Source organism: Patella vulgata, chromosome 8 (assembly GCF_932274485.2).
Source record: "Patella vulgata chromosome 8, xgPatVulg1.2, whole genome shotgun sequence".
NCBI lineage: Eukaryota > Metazoa > Mollusca > Gastropoda > Patellidae > Patella > Patella vulgata.
Window position 1 is genome coordinate 4,550,712 of NC_065886.2, and position 12,533 is coordinate 4,563,244.

At 38.2% G+C, this 12,533-nt stretch overlaps 1 protein-coding gene across 2 annotated transcripts in view; it reads right to left on the reverse strand.

Annotated features, from left to right (window-relative positions):
- Positions 1 to 386: 386 nt before the first annotated feature.
- Positions 387 to 12,533, reverse strand: part of LOC126829912 (prestalk protein) — a 30,326-nt gene continuing 18,179 nt past the window's right edge. For both annotated transcript variants that reach the window (XM_050560079.2, XM_050560080.2), the window contains 11 exons: positions 12,138 to 12,257; positions 9,731 to 9,895; positions 8,581 to 8,700; positions 7,846 to 7,953; positions 6,506 to 6,622; positions 5,154 to 5,291; positions 4,434 to 4,547; positions 3,355 to 3,501; positions 2,484 to 2,642; positions 1,601 to 1,723; positions 387 to 543 (listed from right to left, as the gene is read on the reverse strand). In XM_050560079.2, the coding sequence (XP_050416036.1) occupies positions 440 to 543; positions 1,601 to 1,723; positions 2,484 to 2,642; positions 3,355 to 3,501; positions 4,434 to 4,547; positions 5,154 to 5,291; positions 6,506 to 6,622; positions 7,846 to 7,953; positions 8,581 to 8,700; positions 9,731 to 9,895; positions 12,138 to 12,257 (1,415 nt within the window). In that variant the 3' untranslated portion in view covers positions 387 to 439. The remainder of the gene's footprint in view (positions 544 to 1,600; positions 1,724 to 2,483; positions 2,643 to 3,354; positions 3,502 to 4,433; positions 4,548 to 5,153; positions 5,292 to 6,505; positions 6,623 to 7,845; positions 7,954 to 8,580; positions 8,701 to 9,730; positions 9,896 to 12,137; positions 12,258 to 12,533) is intronic.

Here is a 12,533-nt window from a genome sequence, read left to right on the forward strand (position 1 = left end):
GTCATCTGAACTTGATATAAAGACCAATACTGTCACAGGACAAACAAGCGGCTTTTGACCCTATAACGTCAGACATTTGATTAAGCAATCAGCGTTGATGTTTCTAGTGGGTTACCCACAGTTCCATGCACCTTACGTCAAATACTTACCGTAACAAACCGTTTCTTTGGCTAATCCATAGCAACATCCAGAACGCTGGTTATATAACAACTTTTCCCGATCCTAGTGTAGTAAAGACAAGAAAAACGAAATTTCGAACTGTCAAAATTGAAATGAAATAGGATCCATGTTTTAATCAGACTGCGTCTTTATTAGCCGGAGCAGAACAGTAGGACCCCATTGAATAATTTTCAACTGCGTTTGATCTAAAGACTACAAAGGGAGAATAAAGTGACATAGTTTATTTATCTCTGATTTGGTTTTACAATATTTAATTGGTTTATGCACAAACTGGCCCAAGACCACGGTAACATGTACACTGTAATCCATTGGCATTTACCCATTTTACACCTGGGCTGAAACATTCACCACCATATCTACATCCTGTAATATACAAAATACACATTACACACCTACATACACACTACACACACTGTAATATACAAAATACACATCATACACAATGCAATATACAAATTACACATTATACACACCGACAATACTAAATACACATCACTAATCGTGTAATATACCAAATACACATTACACACATTGTAAGGTAAAAAATACACACACAGTAGTATACAGAATACACATAATACACATTTTTTTACACCAACTACACAGTACATGCGCTGTGATACACATAATACACATAATGTACACTCGTATACATCAACTACACAGTACACACACTGTGATATACAGAATACACATAATACACACTGTGATACACAGAATACACATAATACACACTCTTATACACAGTACATACACAGTATTATACCAAATACGCCCTCTCTGAAAAACAGTCATCACACACAGTAAACTATACACAATACACACACTTTCTAATATACAAAGTACAATATACGAAATATACACAAACACTGTAATATATAAAATATACATTATACAGACTACAGTATACAAAATACACACACTAACTGTAATATACAAAATACACAGACTGTAATATACAAAATACACACACACACACACACACACACCCACACACACACACACACACACACAGATACTGTAATATACAAAATGCTGTAATATACAACAAATACCCACTGTATTATACAAAAAAGAACTGTAATATACAAAATACATATTACGCACTGTAATATACAAAATACACACAAAAACTGTATTATACAAAATACATATTATACAAACTGTACTATGTACAACAAACAGTATTGTCTGCACTACACACAACACACACTACTCACTGCAATATACACACTACTCACTGCAATATACACATACTCACTGCAATATACACAATACACACGAATACCACTGTGTAATACAATGTATCTATTACACACCGATTACAACAAATGCAAGACACATATTATATACATCTCAGTACACACAATACATATTATACACCCTGTAATATATATATATATATACAGATTAAACTTACCGTAATATGTAAATCGGTCCCATTGATAAGTATTAGTCGAGGTCTCCATACAAGTGATATTCGAGCACTCATTGTCAAAAATCATCGCCCCACTACTGTAACATTTATCCTCGAAATAACATCCTATAATATAAATAACAATACAAATAATACAAATAACACCCTATAATATAAATAACAATACAAAATAATACAAATAACATCCTATAATATAAATAACAATACAAAATAATACAAAAAACATCCTATAATATAAATAACAATACAAAATAATACAAATAACATCCTATAATATTAATAACAATACAAAATAATATTAATAACAAACAAAATAGGTACATTAAAAACACAATTTATACGGAAAAAATTACTGGTTTATACACATATAGCACAACGTTTCGGCAAGTATTCCCTTATCGTTTTCAAGTCTTATCATAGAGGAGACTTGTCGAAACGTCATGCTATATTTTTATAAATCAGTGACTGTTTTCCATATAAATTGTGTTGATTTTTTTTTTTTTTTGGGGGGGGGGGTGTTATTGTGCCTACTGCCTAATTGCTAAATGCCATTCTTCATGGATTAAAAAAGGCATAGTTGATAATCCGAGAAATGTGATAAAATCAGAAGCTCTGGGACAAAATGTCTGTTCATTTAGATGTATAGGATTGAAGTGAAGCAAGACCAAAACAGTCGCAAACTTTTACACGGTTATTGGCTTGACGTTAATTCCATGAATGTTGGGAGATAAAATCACGTGCTCTGTATGAGCAGGGAAGACTCTCTAACCCCACTGGACATGCGCCTGTACTAAACTTACCAAGACATACCACTACGCTTAAATACACAGTTACCCCCACCCCATTTAAATTACTATTAACTTACCCTGATACTGAACAATCCCTTGCACCAGATTCGTCGCATTTTCTTCGCTCTTCCATGTTCTCTCCTGTGACGAACATACCACGTGATGACATGTTTCCTGACCAGTCTGAGATGTGAGGTTTGAACCATACGTCATACAGTTGTCTCCATAGATACAACCTATCACGTGATATTACAAAGAGATAACAAAAGGACAACCGGGTAAATTGTCAATCTCAAAGTGCACCACATGTAAAAATATATCTGTGTTAATGATATTTGATAAACGATATAGGCGACATACGGATTTAGGGAGATACTATCAATAATACACCATTTACACTGGGCACAACGTTGCCTTCATGTTTTGGAGAGAGGGATGGGTGGGGGGGGGCGTGCACTCGCCACAAACCCACAAGGTTGGACAAGCGACCCTACTCCTTGTCACATACAACCGGAGAATAGAAACCACGCTACTGAATTCAATGACAGACTTTATGATGCAAAGAGCACCCGTTAACCATTCGGCCATCCCTTCATATTATGTAGCCACAGTGGTTCAGTGAGTAAGTCGTTGGCTCGCTAACCTGCAGGTCCCGTGTTCGATCCCTGTGTTGGCCGAGAAAGTTCCTAGGTCTTTTCCGGCGTGGTTCCCGCCTTATCAGTAGAGCAGGGCTAAGGGTATGACAAGGGACAACGTATGGTCGTTCGGATGGAATTTGAAATAAGAATAGGCCGTAGCTCCACTGTCCATGCTAAATTTCCCTCATAGCATACTGTATGGTGTATGCCCGCCTTCATTAGACCAGAATCGCAGGACGTTAAACCCCATTGCAAAGCTACATAGCGAGGACCGAGCATTAAGAGAGAGAACGTTTCCTAGTTCGCTTACCAAACTGGACAAATTCCCATACTGGTTCCGGAAACGTAGATCCGGAATTAGTTTCAAATCGGCATCTTCTTCTGAAACAAGTTGGATCCCTGCTTTCAACTGGCTGTAACGTATCAATTTCATGACACATAGATTCACTCTCACATGCTGCAATATCATAAACAGTCTAATTGGCCATGCGCTACACGTCATAAACAGTCTAATTGGCCATGCGCTACACGTCATAAACGGTATATTGTCTTTTAAAGTCATAACGAAGACACGTGCGGCTAAGAAGTTGGATTGCAACCTGATTAAAATACAGATCTATATTTCGTTTCGTTTTTTTATATATACTTTCGATGGCCTACACAACATGTCGATATGACCGGTTGTAGTGATATGTCGTGTCAGAGGTCACACGAGCGGCTTTTGATATTATGACGTTAGACATTTGATCAACCAATCAGCATTGATGTTTCTAATGAACTACACGTCAAAAGCTCGCTGTAACAGACCGTTTCATTGGCAAAACCCTCACATCATCCAGAACGCGTCAATGATCCTAGTGTAGTAAAGACACGTAAAAGGAAATGTTGAACTATAAAAACGAAACGAAATATGCTCTGTGTTTTAATCAGATTGGTTTGATTGTTAAATTAATTGTATTAAAATCAGATAACTTCAAATCAGATCATCACAGTTTGCTAAAATTAGTGATTTACCAAATATCAATCCACAAACCTCAAAATATCACGGATATTTAGAATATATGTTTAAATGACGTGTTTACCTTCAAGATGCATAATGTAAGAGTGGGTTTGCTATGTTATTAAAAGATGCATTATGTTAGAGAAAAATTTGTATTTTTTTTATTTTGACTTCAAATGTTCTTTAAATTATTATTTAGACATTTATTAACATGACAAGCCAATAATCAACTCTCTAGACCATCTGATGGCAGAGACTTTAATGGATCAAATTAAACGATCAAATTGATAATCGAGACTTAGTCTCGTTTGTCCAGTACCGTTGCTACGATAATAAACAATCTACGCTACATCTGAAATTATAATTAATTATGATGGCGCAATTCTTACCTGTCTTGACATCAACCCAATTGCCCCCGGATGTACACGTGGAACGAGAACATGTCTGAGGAATTAGCTCAGATTGGAAACCAACTGTATGACATCCAGTGGTATCGCTGCACCCTAGTAAAATAAAATAATAACTTGATAAAAGGCAGATCCGGATTTCTCCTCACGTGTTTTATTTTCAGGCGTTTCGTGGGATTTCCTCTCCCCTTTTGGGGATTTCTCGTGATTAAAGTCAGTGACAATGAGCGTTTATTTATACATTTAGCCTAGACAGACTGAAGCCTAGAGTCTCAAGATCTGGGGACCTCAGGCCAAGATATATCTTATACCTTTCTTACGCGCATTTTAGTTTTAAACACCCGTCATGAACCCCGGCTTTGTTCAATTGTATTTAGATGCTCTTTCAGCTTCCTATAATCGCGAAGGGGGAGGAGGATGCTCTTCGTCAAAATACGGCACTGTCAACGGACTGCCAACGACTGTACTTTGCAATCAACGAGAGAGAAAAATTATTTAATTGCGAAGGGAGAGGAGGACGCCCTTCGTCAAAATACGGCACTGGCTATGGACTGCCAAAGACTGTACCCTGCAATCAACGAGAGAGAGAAATTGAATACCCTTTGCTATATTTGAACGGGCACTAACCCAGCCCACCTACAAAATTATGTTTCTAGACGCAATATGCGAACCGATGTTTATGGGGGCAATACATTTACTAACCTGTGCCTGTTATCGGTGTTGGTGGAATTAAAAAATATACTTCTTTTTTCGGTGTACAATGGTAAGTAGAACATGTTTGTTCATCAACATACGTTTCATTAGTTGATAAGCATCGTTTGCTGGGTGGACCGAAACAACCTATTGATATTTCAAAATAAACACTCTAACATTGTAATTTTAGGTTTCCACTGTCGTGTGATACGTTACGATAGGATTGTCCCCATTGAGTCCACGATCTGATACGTGCAGATACGATCAACAGATTCCTACGACTGACCTCAGTATGTATGGTTTAATGGTCGAGAGCGAGACATTAAGTAATATATTGATGCGGGACGAATCGTTAGCCGAGTGTTGTTTCAATATACTGCGCAATGTCTTTAGCTCGAGACCATTAAACAACTTAAAGTACAGACACTATCCCGCACGTGCTTTTCTATGAAATACGTCACGCGACCAATATTTCATCTAGTATAGATAATGTACGATTGGCAAGTTGCCCGTACATTATTGGAAATAATGGTACGCCAACATCAACGGATGACGTCACATCTCTATTTTAAATAAGACCTGATAGGATAACCACGATAACCCCCACGATTAAAACCACGATTTGAATCGTAGCGTGAATCGTCATAGTGGGAATCTAGCATTACTCTAATTCTAAGCACCTGATCCCGATGGCGTAGCAACCCGACGCCCCGCCCACTCCCACCGGACAGGGGGAACACAAGAAGATCGTACATGCGATCTTATTCCTTGTCACGTACAAGCGGGGAATCGAACCCACGCCACTTGACTCAATATTAGACCACCCGATCTAAAGCGCACAGGTTAACACCCCCACCCCCTCCGTTTTGTAACAGGGATATTTTTCAACATAACATATTTTGTGTACATGATATTTGAATTGCTGCCAAATCAACATAGTGGACCCCTGTTAGAAAACGAAAGGTCCCTATAGTTACCCTGATAGCATAGTTACAACCCCGCCCCGACGAACTGGACACCTCTAGAGAAACGGAGAGTCCTGATAGCACAGTTACAACAACACCCACCCCACCCCCGACACAGCGGACTCCTGTAGGGACACGACAAGTCCTTATATAGTATAGTTCTCCCGATACCATGGTGACACCCCAGTGGGCGGCTCCTATAGAGTTCCCATAGCATATTTACATCCCGACAAATGTTAATTTTAGAGTACAAATGTCGAAATACGAAAACAAATGAAGAAATAAGAATTAAGGACTATGAATTAAGAAATAATTACTAAGAACACTGAATAATGAGCTATTTGGTCTTCCATAGTATTCTAATTAATTGAAAACGTGTAACTATTTACTTCTTACCTGTAAATCGCTGTACCAAGGCGTTATTTTCACATAGTTCTACCATACATTCATTCACATCAGACACGATGACATCCCCTTCTGTATAACAAACACCACCCTTTCCACATCCATGTGCTACAATACAAAGATTTAATAGATACGCTGCCATAAATTTCGTCTTTATGTCATTGAAAAGAAATGAAATGAGGTTTAATGTACTATGAGGAATATTTTGCCCGGACAGTGGCATAAGGGCCAAGGGATCTTTTACGTGTACGCCAATATGTACGAAATGCAATGTTGGTTAATAGGCCTACTTTTCTTCACCAACCGGGATAAGGAAGACCGAGCTAATAAAGATGGTCATACGTCCTATAATAAAGATTGCCATACGCCCTATAATAAAAATGGTAATACGCCCTATTATAAAGATGGAATACGTCCTATAATAATGATGGACATACGCCCTATAATAAAGATGGTCATACACCCCAAAATGAAGATGGTAATAAGCTCTATATTAAAGATGGAAATACGCCCAATAATAAAGATGGTAATACACCCTATAATAAAGTTGATAATACGCCCTATAATAAAGATGGCCATACGCCCCATAGTAAAGATGGGCCATAGACCATACGCCCTATAATAAAGATGGTCATACGCCCTATAATAAAGATGGTCATACACCCTATAATAAAGATGGACATACGCCCTATAATTAAGATGACCATAAGCCCTATAATAAAAATGGTGTAATAATGGGACAATGTTGCTCAGATAGCGGCGCTACAGACTATTCTTTTATTGCATTCCGACTTGCAAGGAATATTGTACGTCAACGCCAAAGGTGTCTTTGACAGGCGAGTCCTGCACCACTGACAACGCGAAACAACACCAGAAAAACCCAATGAATTTTCTCGGTCAACGCCGAGAGTTAACACGCGCCCCCCACTCACAGATCCACCGTGGCTCCCACTACGAGACATTGTTCATTACCAGGCCCTACGCCCTGTACAACTGACAACTGTAAAATTCGGACATACGTTCTCGGTCAAAACCGTGATCGAACCCTAAACGCTGGTTAGTTGACCAGTATCTTACCCATTGAGCCGATATCATTCTAAACATCATTTAAAATAACCTTATGAGAAATTTATAAATAGATAAATATAATTTTGGAATAGTCTGATCACATTGATGTTGTTGATGATGTTGTTGCTGATGATTTTGATTATGTTGTCGATGATGATGATGATGATGATAATGATGATGTTGGTAATGATGTTGATGATGTTGAAGCTGATGATGATGATGATAATGATGAGGATGATGATGATAATTTGAGTATAACTCACATTCTCCTGAGGGTTTCCATTCGTTACCCTGACAATTCAGAATAGCACACGTTGAGTTTTCATTTCTTGTAGCACCATCCTGGTAACATTTTCCGTCAAAGTAACATTCTAAAATGAATAAAATGAAAAGAATGAATTAAATAATGAATAAAATGACAAACAGACAGACCCAGAGACAGAGACAGAGACAGGGAGGTATGGGGTTTAACGTCCACTAGACATATCCTAGGTGGCATAGGGACTCACATATGGGGTTCTGTGGCATTGGGGGGGGGGGCACGGTGGCTAAGGGGGTAAGAAAGTTCATCTAGATTTTCCGACGTGGTTCCCCCTTGTCAGTGATGCTGGACGGTGGGCCTGACAAGGAAAGCTGTCTAGTCGTTCGGATGGGGCGAAAAACCGTGCACGTAAAAGATTCTTTGACAGTTGAAATTCGATATAACAGTAGGCCGCAGTGCCGCTGTCCGGGCAAAATTTCCCTCATAACACAATGTATGGCGTATGTCCGTCTTCATTAGCCCAGTTCGGAGCAAAACAGTAGGACGTTAAAATCCATTTCATTTCATTTAATTTCTGTGGCATTGGACGGAAAACCGGAAGTCCCGGAGAAAACCCAAGCAGTTGGACAAGCGGCCCTAATCCGTGTCACGTGATTACATGATCTAAACTGCACACTTTAATCCCCCCACGGGGTTTGACAAGGGTATTACCAACAAGAATATATATCCAACATACGTGAAGCATCATCTGTCCATTCTAGCACCCCATTTCCGATATCTTCACATTTCTTCGTCTGACACTGACCCAAATCAAGGACACTATTGACAGGATAACACACGTTTTCACTCCAACAACCTTAAATACACATATAATAAACTAGTCACATTTATCATCACAATTATCATCACATTTATCATCACAATTATCATCACATTTATTATCACATTTATCATCACATTTATCACATATACCACGTACAATTAAAGTCGCAATGCCCCATTTAAATATATTACATTCTCTACGTATAATTAAAGTCACAATGCCTCATTTAAATTTAACACATTCTCTAGGCACAGTTAAAGTCGCGATGCGCCATTTACATTTTTCGCTTAACCCAGTTTGATTATTTAATATCTAATTTACAAAAAATCAAAATACCAACACAGTATAATGTCATGGCTAGGATTCAATTGGATTTATTTAAACCAGGACCATACGGTTTCTCCGTTCTTAAAGGACAATATTGGTGCCAGTCATTATCACATATGTGATAGAGCTGGTTAAACACATTCCAAATATAATTTTAACACAGGAATCCTGTATTACTCAGCTATCGTAGCCATGATCTCTGTGTTAAAATTATATTTGGAACGTGTTTAATTAGTTCTATCACATATGTGAAAATGACTGACACCAATATTGTCCTTTAATAAAGACGGTTGCGTCGTGCTGGTATTTAACCATTTTTGAACTGACACTTGTAGTTTGCAAGTGATTCCTATTGCTTAAGGTGCGACGGTGGCGCATCCGGTAAGACGTTGGCAATCTAACCTGGAGGTCAAGTGTTCGATCCCTGGGATTTTCGGGTGTGGTTCCTCGTTGTCAGTGGTGCAAGGGACAACGTATAGTCGTTCAGATGAGGCGACAAAACGCGGTCCTGTGTACACATTGGCGTGCATGCAAAAAAAACCTTGACAGTTTTAATTCGAAATAAGAGTAGGTCGTAGTGCCACTGTCCGGGCAAAAGTTCCCGTTGTATGGCACATGTCCGTCTCCATCTGCTCAGCTGGTGCAGAACAGCGGGACATTACGCCCCATTTCATTTCATTTTCTAACTTTCTAAGGGGCCCTCAACCTCTCTGCCCGACAATGATCAAAATATTACCTGAGTTAGTAGTTGTCGGTAGTACTGGAGGCACACCGCCTGGGTTGTTGCCGATCGTCGTATCAATATCTTCTGGTAGGGTACATACTTGTGTCGAACAGCTAAAACCTTCCTGGACAGTTCGATTTTCACCATTCGCTATGCAGCCCGTAAGATGGGCACAACCTTAATGCAACAGAGAAAGATGAAAAATATTTCAAATTCATTTCGAAGCATACACATTATAGATGGTGGTGCTTTTTCAAAGCGGTCGGCGAGCTCTCGTCTTAAATGTTATTGATGGAGTTTGACCAATCTGATTAAAATACAGATCTATATTTCGTTTCGTTGTTTTATACTTTCGATAGCATCTACTACATGAAGATCTGGCCAGTTGTACTGGGAGGTCTCGTCAGGGGTCAGGCGAGCGGGTTTGGCCCTATTACGTCAGACGTTGATTAATCTACCAGCGTTGACTTTTCTAGGGCCCACATTTCCATGCAGAGTACGACAAGATCAAGCTTAACAGACCGTTACATTGGCTAATTCCTCACATCAACTAGAATACCTGTTATATAACACCTCTTCCAGATCCTAGTGTAGTAAAGACCAGTAAAACAAAATTTTGAACTATAAAAACCCAAAACGTAATAGGATCTGTGTTTTAATCAGATTGGAGTCTGAGCTTTATCTAAATATATTATATCAAATTAACTATATTCTGATCTCCTCGTTGCCCCAGTGTTTGAAACCAGTTCATCAGGTTTACAAGTTTTAATTCCCACATTTTAGGCATCAAAGGTATTGCATTTTGTTGAAATATAAAAAATTAGTTCCAAAACCAGATAAAAGGGAATAATAATAATAATAATAATATGCGAAATTACACCTAGAGAGTGTCACGTATGACAATATCTTTATTAGATAATGATAGGTTACAATGTGGTTTGTCGTGGATGTACTGAATAATACATATATATTCACGCTGGTATTGCTGAATGTTTCAAGGTCACAAGTATTTGTACATTAATAAATATAGTATATATGTTATTGTTGTTTATTACAGTTTATGACAACTGGTGAACATGTTTTCAGATTGTGGTAATAAAGTTTGATTATAAACATTTGATTTTATTGTTATTTGTAAGATGTATGATAGTTATTATTTGCCAAGGTTGAGTAATCCACATGTCTGGTTGCAGATATGATTGCATTGAATGCATGTGAACTGCCTGTTTTGTTGTCGTGATTTGATTGGTTGTGAGTGAAACTGTAGTATACGTGGTGGGAGATATGAATTTATATTGTCACTCTAATAATGGATTTTGGGAGAATCACACATATTCATTGATCATATCATTCATGAATCATTCGTAAAGATATTTCAACTAAATGGGTGTTAGACTGTGTGTCTCGTTGGTTTTGACTGTGTGTCGTTATAATGGTAATCTGTGTGATTATGAGCAATAATTAGTACATTTACTTGTGACCTGATTGTGATTGTGATTGTGATTCTGATTCTGATAATGTTAATGTGCTACGGATAGTGTTACCTATATTGTTAGTCTGGTCGTTATTGTTCCAGTTAGTTATTTTATGGTAATTAAAAGATATACACGAATGAATAACTCATCAACCTTATCATCTTAATCATCTTTTTAAATGTGCCGTGGAGAGTCAAATGGTTGGTGACTGCTGTGTGCGCGTGTACCATCAAATCGTCATCTCATCAACATATAAACGTGATTAGTGGTCTTTTGAATCGGTGGAGACGGTGATATTATTAGAGAATAATTACATAAATATATATATATATATATACATATTATAATTGTATTGACTTATATTGTAGTTATATAAAGATATTTAAATTATACTGTGTTTTGTTAATGTGAACTATAAGTACATGACTGTCAATCCGCCCCAAAAAGAACCAAAGGTCCAATTTTGTGACAGAGAGAGAGAGAGAGGGGGGGGGGGAGAGAGAGAATGGGGTTTAACGTCCACTCGACACAAACTAGGTCATTCCGGGACTAACATATGGTTTTTAATTTTATTTCAATAATTCGCTTGCGCGTTGGCGTCTTTAGCAGTGGGAGGAAACCGGAGGACCAGGAGAAAACCCACGGGGTTGGACAAGCGACCCTACTCCTTGTCATGTACAACCGGGAATTCGAAACCACGCCAGTCGACTCAATGACAGACTTTATGACACAGCGCGCGCACGTGAACCATTCAGCCATCCACCCCCCCCCCCCCCCCCCCGCGAAATTACACCTAGGCATGATACAATACATAAACTCAAATATTGTATTTTACGAATATAATTTATTAACCCAGAAGATATCGATTTCAATTCATATAGAAATATAGTTATAGAGTTCAAATTCTAGCATATCGATTTCAAATCTATGAGATCAATACTCACCCCATATCGATTTCTTCCATTCTACAACATTATTTACTTCCAAACAACTAAAGCTCTCACACGATCCTTCGGTATTCTTGGTAAAACCCACGTCATAGCATCCGTCATTGTCATGACACACTGAAAAAAACAAATAAATAACTAAATTGATATATAGAATACTGAAATAATAAAATAATCTTTCAATGTATCGTGTCCCTAGGCCCCGGTGTATCTTTCCCTATAGTTTCAATGTAACGTGTCTCTTGACCCCGGTGTATCTTTCCCTATAGTTTCAATGTATCGTGTCCGTAGGCCCCGGTGTATGTTCCCTATAGTTTCAATGTATCGTGTCCCTAGGCCCCGATGTATCGTTCCCTATAGTTTCATTGCATCGTGTTCCTGCTAGGCCCCGAT